Genomic DNA, 18,989 nt, shown 5'->3' with positions numbered 1-18,989 from the left:
CCCTGCGAAGCCCTTCCGGGAGACAGCCTAGCCTCAGAATCAGCTCCCGAACATGCAAACAGAAGTGGGGAGTAGAAACAGAAAGAAACAGCAGAGGCTTCAGAGCAAGCTTCTTGGTTAGCTCCGCTTGCATACCATCAGGCAGCTGTGGGTACGTCAGAGGAAGCTGTCCAGTGTCCTCAGCCTATGGAGTGCTGCTAAGCAATTGCTCCATTTTAGCCAACTGAAACGGCACTAACATCACAACTTCTGCACCTATTTCCCTAGCCCCCTTCTATTCTGAGCCACTGCCACATTACTGTGGCAATGAGTTCCGTAGCTTTATTGCATTTATTATTATGCCATCGCCGTACGTTATCCTTTGCTAACAACTTGAAATGGATCAGAGGGCCAGAGGACTGCAAAAGCAAAGGATTCTGGGAAACTGATGCCTTTGACCAGAAGCAAAGAATTAGCATACAAACGAGGGCGAAGAGAGAAGCAGACTGGTGGACCACTGGCAGCACACGCCGTTAGATACACCACAGACATCCACAATCGCCCCAAAGGGAAGCTTCGCTTGAAGTTCTACGTGGTTTCCTCCTGCTTAATGAACTTTCCCACAATACATGCGGCCCTGTACTCCCTTAAGGGTTCCAGGCCTTTAAGCTCTTCACGAAGCACTCCGCAGCTTTTTCCACCCATGCTAGCAGAGCCCAAGCCGAAGCAGCTGCCCCCTGGTGGCTACCGCAGCTGGCAAACTGGACAGTCATGCCTTGCTCCATGCCACTACGGAAGACTTGTCCTCAGTCAGGCTGAAGAGGGACGCCTTCCTGCAGCCGACAGTGGGATTAATTTGGCAAGCCTGCAAGAGCAATTGTCCCTCTTCTTTCTATTGGCCTAAAGAGGTGTTTTGTTTTTGTTTTTTTAAAAGAAAGATGCCAAAAAGGAGAGGGACAACAATTGCTTGTTATTTCCTCTCTGGTAAAGCATTGCTTTTAAAATTCTAGGGAGGAGACGGCTGCAGCATAAGCTGTTCAAAGGGCACTCCATAGACTTAACAGCCGTTCAGCAACAAATAAGCAGGCTAAGACGCTGGCGAGGTCTATTTTGGACAACCTCTAGGGAAGTGAAGTTGGGTGGATGTCCACCAGGGGTGCTTCAGGCACAGGCAGGGCTGTGTACGGTTTGTGCAGCACTTGGCGCAGGACCTCAAACTTCAGACTGCACCACATGGTTCAAAATGCATGGTCAATGCTTGGCAAAATCTCAGAAGACTCGAGGAAGGGAGACTGTCAGTCTGAAGTTCACACTGTTTCCATGGGGTATTACTACTGCACATGCACAGAAACATGGTGGGCAAACTATAAGAGTGCTGGCAACCATTGTGAGCAGCTGGGGCACACAGGATGAACGATGTTTCCCTCTCTGCTCCTTACAACCCTCCCAGTCACAGGTATTGGCATGGGCTGGCACAGCCCACAAATTTGTGTTTTTTATTTACCAGCCTGCCCCACGGCCAGCAAGAAACGTGGGCTATGCTTTCTTTAAAAATCACATTCTGCCAAGCAGGTTGGCAGAGGAGAGGCAGAAAGGTCCATGCCTCCTTTGCAAGCCCACTCACTCGCCTGCATGGGATTCCTGGTTGCCCATGGCGACTAAGTGAATTGTTAAATGCAAAGCTGCCACAGCGCCAAGTAACGCTACCCTGACAGCGCAGAAGTTGCACCTGGGGCTGCCGCCTTGAGGACCCCTGCCCTGCAGTCACCCCCCGTGCCGTTCCCGGGGGCTCCCCTACGCTACCTGCTTTCATTTTCCGCCGCTTGTGGCAACAGCTCGTGTGCTCCTCTTTCTCCCTCTCTATCAAGTAGTCTCCAGTCTGGTACTTCCAGCTTTTCTGCCTCCTCCTTTTCTTCCTCTTGATGTGGCTGCTCTCTTCCTCCGCCTCCTTGCGGCTCCACAGCTGCTCAGTGGCGTCCACTTGCCACGGCATCCCCTGACTCTTGCGTGAGTGGAAACTGCTCTTCTCTGACCGCGACCGCTCTCTGTCTTTGCAGCCAGAGTGGGGGGAGAGGCGGTGGGATTTTCTCAGCCTGCGATGCCTCAAGGCGAGCTCATCTTCCCCCTCGACATTCTCTTCTTCCTCATCCACCGGTGGTAGAATCTCCTGGCCACACTCCTCCTCCAACATGTTAACAGAAGAGCCTCCCATGCTTCCTGCAGGAAGAAAAAAAGGCAAGGACACCACGCCCCCCGCTCTTGAATCAGAATTAAGCACTATACCTCGGGATTTCAGCTTTAGCAACACCTCCCTCTTTTGTGCCCCATTTTTCCTCTCAGAACCCCCTAATATAGAATTCATTTCACCACCAACAACAAAACAATTAGCAAATCCAGATGCTGATTTATCTCCAAAATTCACTCTGAGGAAGAGACCTGTGCAACTCAAAAGTCTGCACACATGGTTTCAAAATTAAATTGACCCAAAGCACAGATATTGCTTGTCTCTTTCTGCATGGTTGTTTAGGGACTGGGGGACCAAGGCAGCTAAGCTAAGAAGATTTCACACAACACACAAGCGTATGTTTCAGACAGACCACAACCCCCTGAAAAATAGCCAGGTTCCCCCACCTCAGGTCGAAGGAATCAGCCACTCACCTGACTGGCTGCGTGTCCGGCTGCTCAGCACCACAGGAATGAAGTCCCGGAAACTGTTCTTTGATTTCTTCTCAACAAAAACTGAGGAGGATTGTTTGGTGGGGGTGGGGAAGGAAAAGAGAGAGAGAGAGAGAGAGTTAGAGAGAGAGCTCTGAAAACTAAACTGCCACCTGGAAAAATACTATTAGTCCAGAGAAGCTGTACATCCTCTGTCCTGCCCCCATCCCCAGAGGAGATCTTAGCCACAAGCAGGTGTGAAGCTGGGAAAGTGAGCCCACAAACCCAAAAGGAGGCTTTCAGACACACAACTCGAGATTAGGGAACAACAGATCAAACTGTGCACGGGTTCAGTCGTTCAGTCTGCTCTGTCCCACTTCCACATTAATCGGAAAATATGCTTTAAAATTTTCATTTCTGTCCCTCCCTTCCTGCCCACCTAAAATACACATTTAAAATGTATTTTGGTACTCTCCGCCCCCATTTATTATTATTTTTTTAGCTATGAGCTGTATTGCAAAATTTGAACAGGTGCAAAATCCAAAGGACAGTTGTGTTCTGATTTGCATTATCATCAGCTTGTACCCTCATGCCCAGCTCAACAGGCAAGTAGTCCTGCTGTGGTTGCACGAACAAAAACCGAGATAGAGGACATTGCAAAAAAATAAAATAAATAAAATAAAAACCTACATCTAAGATGTCTAATAGGCTTGCTTACATGTATTTTGCTTCCTCACAAAAAAGGAAAATGCTAGGCACGCTACTGTATTTTAAGGAAGCAAGCCAGAAATTCAGAGAAAGGGCCTCATATATCCCAGAGAGGATGGACAGAACCCCTCACACTGCAGGTAGCAGCTCTGCCCTTTAAGGGTGGCTCGCTCCCATCTCGATCCCTCTCTCTAAAGGTAGGCAAAGATGGGCTGTGCCCAGCATAGAGAGACCCTTGCTGGTTACAGGACCAGCGTTAAGAGAGTCTTCCATGGATGTTGGACACTTTTAGGAAAGGCAATCGCCAGAGCCCAGACCCGGTTCCTGTACCTTCTTCGCAGCTGTGCCCATGATGCCCTGGAGATGCCTTCCGGCGCTTGCGCTTGGCACGGGGGCTGCCATGCTCCTTCGTGGAGCCCGACCGGCTCTCCTGCTTGCTGACCTCGTGGGAGCTGTGATACTTCCGCCACTGTGGACACAAAAGAGACAAAGTGGCAGTGAGAGGAAGCGAGAGGTCTTTGCCAGGTTTGTTCCACGTTTATTTTTTCCACGTTTGTGCCCCACACCTCCAACGCTCCCATATCCCCAGGGCTGTTTGCAATTGAAATGAAACTTCAGAAATACAACGAAAGGCAGAATAAAACTCTGGAACCGAAATGCTAAGAAGATCCAGCAGATTTAAAAACGCACAGCAGTGACACCACCACCCCAATCTGCTTAACAGGTAAAAAAAATAAATAAAATTAAAACAACCTGGGAAAATGGAAAAGGTCTTAGCTGGTGATGAAATGACATCAAATCAGGTTCCACTTGGGGGAAGTGTGTGTGTGTGTGCGTGTGTGTGTGTACACACACACACACATATATATAACGCGGGAATACCTGAAAACGTCTCTCACTGCCCTTATTGCCACTCACTTAGCCTTTGAAGGGTGGGTCACCCTCAGAAAGGCTACAGAAGTGAACTTCAGTCACAGTGGTATGGAGAAAGACAGTCTAAGAGATAATCTGGGTTCCAAGCCACGTAAGTGCTTTAAAATGATCAGCACGGGCCACTATGAACTGAACTCTGAAAGGAATCAGAAGCCAGGCCGTGGCTTCTTAATGGCTGTGTCTCAATCAAGCAGCTGCTGGCAACAGGGAACACACTTGGGGCAATTAAAACAGACCTGCCCTAAGCCGTATGACACAACCAAGTGCCTCTGAGCCTCTTCTGACGTCACATGCTCCATCCGGCTGCACGAAAAAACCTCTGGCTCAAGTAAAGTCAAACCCAGGGAAAAGCCCAAGGCATTCTGGTAAGGCTGGAACCACCAAACAAAACCAGAAATGCTTCCAAGACCACATCTGGGATTCACATATCAGCCTCACCTCCAACTAGAGTGTTACACAGAGATTCAACTTGGCCAGAGTTTTTTAAAGTATAGAGGACAAACTACATTTTAAAATGTAACATCAGAGGCATCTCGTCATGTAATTATTTTCCCTGCATCCGTTCTGTCTGTTAGGTAAGATACAGTGAAAATAAGAAACTGAATAAAAAATAACCAACCAAGACATTTGTGTTAACAATGGACAATGATCCTAATAGTGCTCTCGCGCATCAAACAAGCACTTCTCATGAGGGAGAGTCACAAAATAATTTAAGATGCACAGTGTTATCACATGAAATTCCTGGTTCTGTCTGCTGTCCCAGTCAAGATTCTCTCCTTCCTGCAGTATTGGAAGCACCTCTGCAGGAACTCCATCAGTGCTGCAGGAGCTTACTCCCAACATCTTTCAATCCTAGTTCATCTTTTTCCTTGTCCTCAGCAAGAGGTTAGTCCTCCCTGAGGACTCCCTAACTCTCAGCCCAATCTCAGATGCTGCTCCAGGAAACTCTGGGTCAGGGCAAGTCACTCACCTTACGGGTGTGCAGGTTCTGGTTGTCCGATTTGCAGGGGGCCTGAGATTCCTCACTGCCCCTGCACTTCTGCTTCTTGTGGGTCAGGCGGTCTGGCTCGTCATGCTGCCGCTTGGACTTGCAGGGGAAGCCCTCCTCCACTTTGATGTGGGCCACCCCCTTGAGCTTGGCTTTCGGAGGGCTTCTCGAGGCAGCCCCAGCATGCAGACAAGTGGCGGCGGTGATCAGCACCTCTGGCTCCACCCGTTCCTTCTTCACACGGCTGAGATCAACCTGGTGCATGCTGCGGAGAGGGACTTCTGCCGCCGGCTGATTCCGAGATGCGTTGCTGCACTTCCGGTCCTTGCGCTTGCTCCCTGGGAGAGGAGCCTCAGAGGTTGTCCGCACACTTGGCTGCCTAGCTAAGGAAAGGCTGTGAGATAGGTAGGCAGTCAAGACCTGGTTTTTAGGCTTGGAATCCCCAGGGCGCTTGCGGCTACAGCCCTCCGGGGGAGCTTTGGGCTGCAGGGTGGCCTGTGCTGCCGAGTCAGCCTCGAGTCTGTCAGAGTCGTATTTTGGGATGAGACCCTCGGAGCCCCTTGCGTCTGGGAGGCTGGTCTGAAGAGCTGGTGAGATGCACAAAGGGCTGGCTGTGTTCGGCAAGGCTGCCTTACAACCCTTGCCCTGAGAGGGAGCTTCGGGGGGCTTCTGGACCACAGCGGAGGACTCTATCAGCTGCACACCAGGGAACGTGGCCAGCTCACCTGTGCCAGCCGGCTTGCAGGGGGCAACTTGATTTGGGCACAGCTGCCCGGCTGCCGAGATGCCGATGGAAAGCAGAGGGCCCTGATGATAAGGCGACCACCCCACAGGCAGCAGCTGGGGGCTGGCAGGCTTCCCATTGACTGAGCACCGAGGGTAAACGCTTCCCTGGCTGGGGCTCCAAATGGCCAGCTCCTTTGAGGGGTGCAACTGGGCCCCTGGCACACCCCGGCCACGAAGGAGCTGCTTTGCGGGGTCGGGCGACCCCTCTCCACCACTCTTCTTCCCGGGAGGCAGCCCACCACTGCGAGGCTCTCCCTGGTCAACAATGGAAATGAGCTCCTGCTTGGCGAGATGGCGGGAGTCCCTGCCAAGGCCGATGCTGGAATCCTTGCCCAGCAGCACAGAAGCTGGGACTGGGTTGGCCACCCCAACGTAGGTGCCTGGGATGGTGCTGATGAGGGCAGTCGAGCTCTTCACCCAGGAGCCCTGCTCTCCATTGCGGAGGAACTCCGGGAAGATGACGAAGGGTGAAGCAGTGCCTGGGCCGCCAATGGCCTGAGCCACCCGCTGAGGCTTGGAGAAGACCGTGGTGAGCAGTGCTTTGCCGCTGGTGTGCACTGGGGTCAACACAGGCATCGGGGGCGTCTTGCGCTGGCTCGGAGGAGGCAGCTTCTGGCGGTTTGACTTGGCAGAAAGGTCGAGGGGCATCTCGCTGCATTCCGGGGAGACCATCTCACGCTCCAGCTGTGGGGGGGATTTCAGTGGGGAGATGGAGGCCAGGACGCCTGAGGGAAGCTGTTCCGGGACTGTCGGGGACCTGGCGAGCACACTGGCGGCGACCGACAGTGGGACAGGGCTGGCACCTGCCGCTGCCAAGGCAGGCGTGCTAGGCGAGAGGTCCGAGCCATCGACAACAGAGGAGGGTCCAGTGACCGCAGGGGTGCTGCTTTCCCCTGACGGGGCAGGGCAGTTCAGCTGGCTTGTCTCCACAGGTGCCACTTTGGGATCTGCGGCCAAAGGCCTGGCCACGGAGAAGGCATACGGGTAAGAGCGCAGCTCAGAGGGGGCGAGAAGGCTAGGCAGGCAGGGGTCTTGTGGGAAGGTGGGTATGACAGGCAGGGCAAGGGCAGACGGGACCCCGAGCGGGCTTGGAAGAGGTGGGAGGTAAACTAGGGGCTGGCTGGGGGCGAGGACTGCACCAGGTGGGAAGGAGAGGGCCATTTTTTGCATAGCAGGGGCCTGAGAAGTGGAGAAACAGACGCTTTTCAAGGTGAAGGTGGCTGGGGCAGAGGTCAAAGTGCTGCAGCTGTTGGTGGCCGTGGCAGCAGCAGGCGTGGCAGCAGCTGTCAGGGTTGTGCCAGCAGCTGGGGTGCTTTTCTCCTTCCCTGGATGCTCGCTCTCCAGAGCCTTTGGGCAAGCGGGGGAGACCTCTGCCGCCTCCTTAGCAGACGGCCGTGCACAGTCCGGGCTGCCGCTGCTCTCTGGCCTTGTGAGTCCGCCCTCCCTAACTTTGCCTGGGTTGGCATTGCCGCCCTTCAAGGCCTTCTCAGCACAGTCTGGCTCGCAGGGCTGCTCCTTAAGCGTAGGTCCGAGTTCCTCCTCCACGATGCCCTCTGCCTCAAACCCTTGGGCACTGCCGCCGCTACTCGAGACTGCCGTGAGCTCCACCTGCAGCAACGAGGGAAGGCAATTGTGTCAATAACATTCTTGTATAAGCACATGGCTGGTGTTTCACATGCAAATTATATCAGGAATCCTAAAGCAGGTTAGAAATCAGTTTTATTGTCTCCTTGTTACTTGCCTAAGGCTACCTGGAATCAACAAGGTTGACCCACACCTCCACCTGGTACGCCGGGTGAGACCCTACCTCCCTTCAGACTGTCTCACCAAAGTAGTGCATGCCCTAGTTATCTCCCACTTGGATTACTGCAATGAGCTCTACATGGGGCTACCTTTGAAGGTGACTCAGAAACTACGACTAATCCAGAATGCAGCAGCTAGACCGGTGATTGGGAGTAGCTGCCGGGACCATATAACACCAGTCCTAAAGGATATTCCCAGTGTGTTTCTGAGCACAATTCAAAGTATTGGTGTTGACTTTAAAGTCCTAAACGGCCTTGGTCCAGTATACCTGAAGGAGCGTCTCCTCCTCCATTATTCAGCCTAGACACTCAGGTCCTCCTCCGAGGATCTTCTGGTGGTTCTCTCACTGCAAGAAGTGAAGTTACAGGGAACCAGGCAAAGGGCCTACTCTGTAGTTGGGCCCGCCCTGTGGAACGCCCTCCCATCAGATGTAAAGGAAATAAACAACTATTTGACTTTTAGAAGACATCTGGAGGGACGTTTTTAATGTTTGATGTTTTAGTATGTTCTGATGTATGCTGTAAGCCACCCAGACAACAACAACAACAACAATTATTATTATTACCACCACCAAGCAATTTCATGGCAAAGGCAAGATTTGAAATGAGAACGGTCCAGTTCATGTTCTGGTTTGTTTGTTTGTTTTAATAGCCACTATGCAACATTTGTTCGAAGAAAGCAACATAAGAATCCCTTTCCTGCTTCATCAGATCAAAGATCTCTATTTGTCCCCAATATCTGGTGCTCGGGGATAGACTGCCTCAGCACGTGGAGGTTCCATTTAGCTATCCTGGCTTAAGAAACAGGAATATATCCTTTTGTACCAGGTTCAGATGACTGGCCCATCTAGTCCAGTACTGTCTTCTTTGACTGGCAGCAGCTTCCAAGTGTCTCAGGCAAGAGCCCTTCCTAGAACCTGCAACCTGATCCTCTGGAGTTGATGTGGATTGAACCTGGGTCTATACACATGCAAAGCAGTTGCTCTACCTCTTGGTCAGGGGGTAAACAGCCACTAACAAATCTCTCCTTCTCTTCCATGAATGTGCATAACACCCTTTATATAAAAAGTCACCCAAGTCCATGGCCATCAGTCCACCCTGTGGCAGCCCGTTCCATTTGAGCTGGCCAGATAATTAACCACCTAGGCCCTCTGTATCTCAGCAAGCGGTCAAAGCTTCCTTCCTTAGATACAGCTGCTAATACCAGCTGCCCTTACCTTGGAAAAGCTGCTGCCAGTGCAGAAGTCAGGGGAGCCCAGATGCTGGGAGTTGCTGGTGTTGGATTCTTCATCAGAAAGTGGGGCTCTCCTGTTGCAGGAAGAAGAGAAAGAACAGTGAAGCTGAGAAACAATCTCCCAAGCCTGCAAGACCCAAAGCACCCCCCACCCCACTTTTGGGGGTATCTCTTGTGAGCAGACGCACGTAGGCAGGGGGCTTCGTCAGCCAGATGCAGTTCATGAGTCATACACAGTTCACGCATGTCCTAAAGGATGTGCAAGCAAGGCAAGGTTGGCTTCCCAACCTTCAGCAGTGGGCCTGTATAACTTAACGAGAAATTCAGAATCACTGAATGCTTCAATCTTGGTCTCCAGGTGCTGCTGGACTAAAACTCCCATCATGCAAAACCAGTTTAGCCAAGAGTCAGGGATGATGGGAGCTGTAGTCCTGCAACTCCAGGGAAGCCAAGGTTGAAGAACACTAAAAAAGCCATAACAAGGGACAGACACCAGCCCCTTCCAAAACCTTTTTCTACCTGTTCACCTCGATTCATTGTGGCACCCACTCCCGAATCTATGCTGTTTTGGGTCCAGGGCTGCAGCTTCCCAAACTTTACCACCAAGGATGATGGAAGTAAACTTGTGAAGTAGCAGGTGAGATTGTGGCCAAAGTTAGTGTTGGGGGGGGGGGAGAAGAGGGCAAGAATCTTGATGATGAAAGAAGAGATCTCTTCCATCTACCTTCCCCTCCTGAGATCCCTCATCTCAAGCTTCCCAGACTTTCCACAAATTCGCTCATATCTCAACCATGGAGAAAACCAGCATCCAACACCCCACATTATCCACTTGGACTGACCTCAATCGCCTTCTGAGTGGAAAGCCTGGTCATGTTTTTAGAAAGTAATCTTTCTTTCCCTCCACCCCAAAATTTTGGGGGGAGGCAGAGCAGCACCATCTCTTCGAAAACATGTGGTTAGTGGTGGTGCTGTCAGGTAATTTCAGGCTGCATACACGCTATAAATTTAAAGCACGTGACTTTCTTCTAAGAATCCTGGGAGCTGTAGTCTACCCCTCACAAAGCTGCAATCCTTGGCAACTAAAAACGACCTACAGTTCCCAGGATCCTTTGGGGGGAAATCATATGTTTCAAATGAGCTTTAGATTTATGGTATATACACATCGTGAAACACTGGTCTTGCTGGGGGCAGTGGGGAACTTTTGCTAGTTATCTTGTACATTACATCACTTTAAAAATGTGGAAATCCAGTCCTGCTGCATTTTGGACCCCTCCTGCTCCTTTTGCTATGGAGTGGGGCTCTGGACATGCATCTCCAAACCCTGCCCTGACAGCACCAATGCATATGAGAAACTCAGAGGGGTAACTATGATCATGTAGGAGTGATTTGTCCCCCTTTGCCTCTGCTGGTGATGCATACAGCTACAGCTGAAACGTCATACATCTTGCACAAATTCAAAGGATCCAGCAAAGCTTCTCCATTCAAACCTGATGCATTGAAAGTTTCTGATTTTAGCTTAAAAACTACCATCCTAATATAGATCTCGCAATATTGAGTACTACTTGGCCAAATTCATACTTTAAACTAATGGTGATCATGATAACAACAACAACATATTATTATTATTATTATTCAATGTACCACTTAATGACAAAAAAGGCTCGATACCATGTGATGCAGTGGTTAGAGCAGACTAGGAAAGGAGAGACCCAGGTTCAAACCCTGGCTCAGCCATGAGGCTCCCTGGGTGACTTTGGGCTGATCACTCTCTTTCAAAGTAGCCTACCTCACAGGGTTGTTGTGAGAATAAGCAACAGGGGAGAGAAGAACCACAAGATACTTGGAGGAAAGGATAAAACTTTCATTACTATTAAACAACAAAGTCACACACATCCAGCAAAAAAGAGAGAGTTAAAATAATTAACAGAGATCATAAAATGTGCTGGCTGGTGCTGATCTGAGCCGTAGTCAGCACATCTGGTGGGTACCAAGATAGCTACTTTTGAAGCAGTAGTCTTCCAGTTTTTTCAGACCTAGGAATTCCTTTAGCTCAATCATACATATGCTGACCCATTTATTATTTTTCTTACCATATATTTGTATGGTTGTAGAGCTATTGTTTTGACCCACTGTAGGTAAGTAGCGGGTACCTGGTGCAACAGTTGAAGGCTGATGTCTGGTGCAGGGAACTTGTGTCCCTGCAGATGTTGCTGGACTGCAACTCCTAAAAGCCCCCAGGCAACAATCAGGAATGGTGGGAGTTGTAGCCCAGCAAAGTCTGGAGGTCCACAGGTCCCTGCTCCGGAGTCTCTTTGCCTAAAACGCCTTACAAATTAAGTCAGCTGAACTGCATTTCTGCAAACTGGAGGACACTCCTTTTCCCAGAATCCTCTAACAAGGAATCCGACCACCTCACACACACCAGCTGCCCAACCTCTTCCCTCCCGGCCTGTGGAGGCCACACGCACCTCACCTCTCTTCGCTGAGGCCACACATGCGAATCCGCTCAGTGCCAGTCCAGTTGTGCACCCCGCTGTAGAGAGGCGCTGCAGAGATCATGACAGCCGCTCAGTGCCAGCCAGTCTCAATCCTGTCACGGGCTCTGCCTATTGAAAAAAAAAAAACGAAACGCAAAGCATTAGGGCCAGATTTGACAGTTGCTGTTTTCAGCTTCCAATGGGCAGTTCAGACAGATAAAGAGGGGGCAGTCACACTGACCCTTGGCTAAGGTGGGGTGCTGCCATGCAAGGGCATCTGCAGAAATGTTTTTGGGAAGGTGGAGTTAAAACACCAAAAAGGGGGAAGCAAGCTAACCTCTCTGCCGCACAAAATGAGAATAATTAGTTCTTGTACTTTTTTGCCTCGTATCTCAGGCTTGAAACTTAGCTTGTTTAAAATGAAAAGTGGGGAATCTGGGAGTTATGGTTCATGGGGTGCAGGGTTGCCTCCTTTGTGGAAGCCCATGGCTGGAGGAAGCATGGAGCACTGCAGGAGAAGAATTACAAAAGGCAAAGGCACACATGTCAGCTTGAAATTCCTTGAGTGGAGTTCTGTTCAGATAAAGAGTCATTCCCTCTTCGCGCTGAAGCACTGCCAGGCAATTAATTAGCAAAGCAATTCCCAGTACAGCTATGCAAAACATGAGCTGCCGAATTTCTAGACTGGGGCCACCGTGGGAAGACCATACAGGGATTGTGGGAAACCCAAAAAGGGGGGTACTGTAACTTCTCATGATGAAGAGAAGTTAGTACAAAACATAACACCAAGGGGAAATTCAAATTCACAAGGAAGCTGTGTGGTGTAGTGGTTAGAGCTTGAAACCAAGGAGACCCAAGTCCAAATCGCAATTACCCATGAACCTTGGACCCAACGTCATGTATGAACCTAACCTACCTAACAGGGTTGTTGTGAGGGTAAAAATTGGGCAGGGAGGAGCATCATCTATGCCACCTAGATCTCCTTGGAGGAAAGATGGGGGTTGAATGCAGTATATGAAATAAAGGGGGGGGAGAGATGAGGGAAGCAAGTGTGAACTCCTTCTCCCATGTTGTTTCATGTACCGTATCAGTGCTTTATATGATTATCAGAGAGCTTCAGATGTGTGGGGGACTTAACATGCAAATTTCATGGGATACCGAAGGCGAGAAGAAAGCAAAGTACCATACAAAATGGGAGGTGGCGCTGGGAGAGAAGCAGAGAGCACAGATGGGATAGGATCTCCGTGGACGAAAGATGCCAAAAGCAGAGGCCAAGGCTGCACGGGCAGCCGTGTGTTTGCCGAAAGCGCGAGGAAGGATGGGGGTCAACGGCAGAGGCATGAAGGCCCCTTGAAGGATGCAGCAACAGAAACGGACATTGTTGAGTGCATTCTTTTTTTGTTGTTCCCAGGGAGGATGTGGGATGTGAGCCAGACAGAACCATTCCCAGGGAACAGAGAAAAGGGGAGAGCAGGAATCCCTCGCAACCAGGGGAACAAAACCCAGGGATTGAAAATTGGGTAGAGGGGAAGAGAGAGGGAGGGAGGGAGGGAGGGAGGGAGGGAGGGAGAGGAAGAGAGACGCACACATAGAAACACACTCCAAGCTAGGCAGTACAAGTGCAAGTTCCCAAGGAACTACGAGGAGTTCCCTTCTGGGCAGGCAGCAAGTAGGGAGGTGCCAAGTGCAGAGAGAATTCCACAAAGGAATTTGCAGAAGTGCCCTCGACCAAGCCCACTGAGAAGCCACCCTGATGGCAAGCGCCCCTTGTCAGGAGTCAGGAGCCTTCAGAAGCAGCAAGCACCTTCTTTCCCAATCCTCAGTATGCTACTCCCTCAGAAGGAAGCTGGTCATGTACACCTCTTGGGGTCCTATAATGTCAGCTTGTGTAGCCTAGCAGATTGCATGACCCAAAGCTCCCTCTCTGCCAATCTACAGTAAACAATTACAACAAAACACAGGCACCAGGAAAGCAGCTCAAGCCTACAAATGTTTACTTGGAAGTTGCCCTGCTTTCAGCACAGTTGAGGCTAACTGTGAAGAGGATGCTGCAATCTGTAGGGTCTTCCAAATTTAGTAAATACCTTAGCAATGGAGTTTTGAACATAGCTCTCATGAGAAAGGGGAAAGCTGCCTCCCACTTTGCCAGTTCTCTCCATTCCCCTGCCTCAGCTGCCTTTTTCAGAAGCCTGTTCCAATTGCCAGAGATGAATCCAATTCGGAACCCATGCAGAAATGCTTGCCGTTTTCCTTTTTCATTGCAGAGTTATTCAAGAAGTAACACACTCGATAATACTGGAACGATCATCACTTGGGAGTGCTGCACTTGGTCCAGGATGTTGAGGTTCAAGAGGGCTGCTGGAAGCATGGAAGGGATTTTGGTAGCTTACCCAAAGAGTCAATTCAAAGCACAACTGCTTGTGCTATTTATGCTTTTGCAGGGGTTAGTCCTGCAAGTCAGGGAGGGGCTGTGGATCAGCAGAGGAGCACCGTGCTTTGTATGTGAAAGCTCTCAGGTCCAATCTCTGGCATCCCCAGGTAGGGCTGGGAAAGAGCCCTGCCCCAAATCCTGGAGAGCTGCTACCAGTCAGGAAATGGCCTGCTACTCATTCATCAATAGTTCTTGTAACCTGCCCTTCATCCCAAAGAGGAGCACAGGGTGACTAACAACATAACATGAAAAGAACTATATGACACAACTGACTATCAGTACAATAAACAGCACCAGATAGACCCAACACCCTTTGGTCCTCACCCTACCCCAAATGCCAGGACAGATTAGTGAGTTTTTAAAATTTTGCCCGAATGTGACCAAAGTGGTGGACAATCCAACGATACTCAGGAGAGAGTTGCATAAACAAGGGGCTGCCATGCTTCATTTTGCTGTATAAGGCAGCTTTCTGTGTTCCAAAGTCCTGGTGCAACGGCAATAGAGTAATAGCTAGTCAAAACCTAACGGATGGGAGGCGAGGTCCGCCTTGCTGCAGAGAGGTGCAACTGTGTTCACACACCCCTTCCTAATGGTCAGGAAAGATGCAAGAGGGCGCTTGTGCTGGAACCAAGAGAAACTAGTCTCAAGATAGTCTGGAGGAACACCTTGACCATCTATCTGAACAGGTGGGAGGAGAATTGCGCAAACAAACAAAAGGACTTCTCTAGATTTTTGTCCTCTTCAACCTGGTCAATTTCATGGGGCCTTTGCAGGCTGTGGCATTAGAATTAAGGACCACTAGCCTTTCCATAGTTAAAACCATACTCAAGGCAGCTTACAGCATGAAAAATATTACATAATTACAAACATAGCAAAAGTAGCCACAAACAATAAACAAAACATCAGAAAGTACACAACCGGACTAAACAATTTCCACAATGTACCTCATCAGTGAAGTCATGAGTGCTGTCCATTGCACTCACACAACCACATTCCAGACAGCACTCTAAATAGCAATCCCTTACCCAGCTGAGCAAATAATTTAAAATTTCCCAACAACAATATGGTTCCATCAGTGTTTTTCAGAAAGGATGGGGGTGATGGTGACTGCAACACCCTTTCAGAACAGAAGGGAAAATGCCCTGATCCTGTGCAAGAGATGAGCCACAGCAGCACATTTCTTCGTCTTCAAAATAAACATGTGAAAAGGAATTCCAACCCTGGATGGAACTCAGTGGGTCATCTAATACAATCTCGGTGTAATCTCAGTCAAATGTAGGTAGTTGGTACAAGTGTCAACCTGGACCTGGAAAACCCATGTCTGAGTCCGTGTTAAGTCATGAAGCTCACTGCAGGACCATGGGCTTAGTCACTCATCCTCAGCATGTGCTACCTGACAGGGCTGTTGTGAGAATAAACTATGATAACCCTCATGTTATATTGCCCATAACTCATCCTAGAAAGAGCAGGATACAAACATGATTGATGGTAACAATAAATAACCTCCTACCCTAGGAGACAAGATCTCTTAGATGGCATCCAAGAAAGACAGGAAGTTAACTCTATTGCATAACTGCTCTCCAAACTTCTTAAATCATTTTTAGTCTACATCTGTCATGGAAGTTCACTACAAAGCTAGGGAAACGGCAGAAGTTGAATTCTAGCACATAATTATACAAAATAGGGTGCACAGGACTCCAATGTTATATAAATGCTGGTGCTTGGAAATTTTATGTATTTTCCGAAGTCTGGATTTAAAACCCATTGCTTTTTGCTTTGTCCTCAGTAGAAATGATGTCTGATATCCCTAACTTTGCATAGATCCTGCCCAGATCTGTTTTCTGCAGAACATATATTTCATCCTGGATATCATGACCTGAATTTTCTGCTGAAGGGTCCAGACATACTCTGAAGGGTGCCAAACAGGTGAAGGGGCCTCACAATGCTACTGGCTGGAACAGCAAGGAGGTCTCTTGAATAGAAGTGATTAGCTTAGTCCTAGCAGAGAGGAAAGGGCAAAAGTGGGACAAGGCAAAAGACTGGGTTTCTTGCCTAAGATGCCCTGAAAAACTCTCCTAGGACAGATGGAAAAGAAAGAAGGAATAAAATACCAAAAAGGATGCAAATCTAAAGGAGACAGACAAAAAGAAGTGTCCATTTGTAAAAGGAGGGCTTATTTCTGAAAAATAAAATCCCCAAAGAAATAGCAGGACACAAAAACTCCAGCAGTAAAGTTTCAAACCGCATGTTGCCTTGAATACACATGTTGTCTTACTATAGCCAAATACCTAAACTTATTGTCCCCCTAGTTCCTTCTCCTCCTACTGCATACCCAAAATGATCAAACACCATTTTATCTGAAGAATGACAACATAAACTTTTCTAGCCATAACACACCATTCACAGATATCAACACCAGCTCTGGTTTTAGACAACATTTGGCCTCCTCTGACACAACAAAAGACAAAACACAGCTTTCCCCTGCTGTCCTTGGGAGATATTTTAGCCTCCTTTTTATGTCTCTCCCATCACTTCCAAGTGGGCCATTTAAATTTTACACCCAATGATCCAGAAAGCTCAAATCGCAGGTTGCCATAGGTAGCAATGGACAGGATAGGAATACTTAATTCAGGTTTGTGTTTTAAGAGGCTCAAAGCACTTAAGATACATTATTTCAATAACTCATACAGTACAACAATCCTGTAAGTTAGGTCAATATTAAGATCCAGGATGGGTGGGAAAGCAAACACAGCGGTTTTCCTAAGGGCACCTCATTCACGACAGAGCAGAATTTTAACTGGAGATTTCCTAAATTCAGTCTCAAAGCCCTTATACTAAACTTGTCTCAGAAAAGTGACTATTAGTAATGGACAGATCTGCCCAAGGCTGTCCCTTTCCTTTCCACTGGCACCCAGTCATAGGTCTGTTCCGTCCTATTTTGTGCAATTCTTTTTTAAAGATAGCATGAAAAACTTGTACTTAAATTATATGCACTCCCCCAAAATATGTATTTTTCAATGCTTTTCAATGTATTTTCCACAAAAGATACATTTTACATGTGCTTTAACCATCAACATCATTTGTCTGTGCTCTTTTTGTGCACTAAAACTTCGTTGCAAAATCCAGTTAAGTTCATCCTTTGAGGACTTGTGCTCCAATCCACAGACAAGTTTAGGACTGTTGAACTGGTCAATACATTGCAAAACACACACACACACACACACACACACACACAAAACGGGGCTGATTGAATTCCTCCTCCATCCCAAAAGACTACAGAGCAGAAACAGGAGAACCTATGGCCCTCCAGATGTTGCTGAACTCTAGCTCCCATCAGCCCCAGCCAGCATGGGCAACGGTCAGGGATGATGGGAGTTGTAGTCCAGTATGTTCTGGTGCGCCACAGGCTTCCCACCTCTGCCACAGAGGGAAAACCAATGTCTGAATAAAGCTTTAGATGTTGTTGGAACATATTTACTAAGAATCAGGGCAAAATTTACAACATACATATATACTGTATGTTATAAAGCCAACGGCTTATAAAGCTTTGAGAGCTTCAGTAGCTCCCACAAAAAGTCAAAATTGACATCTCTGCTGGTGCTTGCAGAGACAAAGGCCAAAAGGAAATGAGCTCCGTCAACAGTTAAAGGCCAGACGGATTAACAACATTTCTTATAGCTCTTGTGTTTTCAGGTCAGCCCTCCAGATGAAGAAAGAGGTTTATTCCCAACCTGCAATCTCTTTAAGTTAGCCTTTGACGGACACTTGGTACATAAACAAGTATGCTCCTGCATCGAATTCCATATATTACATTTTTCTCTTTAAAAATACTTTCCAGCCCCCATCCCATGAAAAACAGCAACCGTCATGTAGGAAATAAATTCAGCTAGCAAAAGTTGCCAAAACTTTAGCAATATGGAAAAGGTAAAGTTACCCTATTTACTTATGCTGCACTTTATAACGACCTGGAAATCTGGACGTTGAGAACTTAAGTGAAGGAAGGACTCAGCACTGGTAACCTGCAATTAAGCACACAGCACTTCTGAGAGTGTACAGAGTGCCTCTTTCTCCTCATGAAGTGAGAGAGAACACAACTCCCATTCTACACATCCAGGTTGAAGGAACAAAGTTTCTAGGCCTACAGTGGCTTGACTACTTTTAGAAACAAACCACCACTATACCCAGTGGAAGGCCTTATCACAATATTGTCAGCAACCACTTCCAACTGGCTTCGATAGAAGGCATGCATTTGGAGTGCGGGATCAGAGTGGAAGTCCCCATTTAAAACCAACTCCTCTCCCTCACACTCTGCTTGCGAGTATGTATACAGAATGACTGCCAAAACAATCTTTGCCTGCACACTATTCTTAAAGCATGTGCGGCCGGGACAATGCACTCCTAAGCATGCAAAGACAATAATGCATCTCCACCGAAGCCAGGCACTTGCAAACTTTCCAACGGTCTCCAGGTAAAACATCTCTCTTACTCACACTGTGCAATGGCACAGAGAGAACCATCACTCGTTTGCTCACTGCAGCCTGGCAAGGGAAGCCTCACCGTGGAAACCTGTCGCAGCTGCAGATTAACATCACGTTTCTAAAAAAAAACACAAGACAGGCTACCAAGACTGGGAAAAACCTCCTCCAGACCCCAAGCGCACACACACTGTCCAGCCGATGACGCGATGCCTGCAGCACATCTTCCCACCCCCCACCCCGCAAACCGCCCTTCATCCCGATTTCAGCTTCAAAAAACGTCCCATCCCTTCACTCTTCCCTGCTGCCACTGCCAGGCTCCGCTTTTCTTGGCAGGCTGAGAACTACACGACAGTAAACATGCACAACGACTAGCTCCGGGGGCTGCCATTTGTGGGGCCAACCTGGAGGCAGAGCCATGATTACAACAAATTGGAGGGTGTGTGTGTGTTGCTCATGTGTTACCTGGACAAGGCAAGGCAAACTGGGATAGCATGCAAATCCCTAACTCTATCCTCCTC

The 18,989-nt window shown here is 48.6% G+C and overlaps 1 protein-coding gene across 8 annotated transcripts in view; it reads right to left on the bottom strand.

Moving 5' to 3' along the window:
• BCORL1 (BCL6 corepressor like 1) overlaps positions 1-18,989 on the bottom strand; it is a 42,818-nt gene that overhangs the window by 7,767 nt on the left and 16,062 nt on the right. For 7 of the 8 annotated variants that reach the window (XM_033137143.1, XM_033137140.1, XM_033137139.1 and 4 more), the window contains exons 2-7: positions 11,559-11,691; positions 9,069-9,159; positions 5,246-7,657; positions 3,673-3,811; positions 2,638-2,718; positions 1,783-2,196 (exon numbers count right to left, since the gene is read on the bottom strand). In XM_033137143.1, the coding sequence (XP_032993034.1) occupies positions 1,783-2,196; positions 2,638-2,718; positions 3,673-3,811; positions 5,246-7,657; positions 9,069-9,159; positions 11,559-11,644 (3,223 nt within the window). In that variant the 5' untranslated portion in view covers positions 11,645-11,691. The remainder of the gene's footprint in view (positions 1-1,782; positions 2,197-2,637; positions 2,719-3,672; positions 3,812-5,245; positions 7,658-9,068; positions 9,160-11,558; positions 11,692-18,989) is intronic. The other variant, XM_033137144.1, reaches the window with a different exon arrangement.

Source organism: Lacerta agilis, chromosome Z (genome assembly GCF_009819535.1).
Source record: "Lacerta agilis isolate rLacAgi1 chromosome Z, rLacAgi1.pri, whole genome shotgun sequence".
Lineage (NCBI taxonomy): Eukaryota > Metazoa > Chordata > Lepidosauria > Squamata > Lacertidae > Lacerta > Lacerta agilis.
Note: the sequence above shows the minus strand (reverse complement) of the source record. Positions and strands in the feature narration are given on the sequence as shown.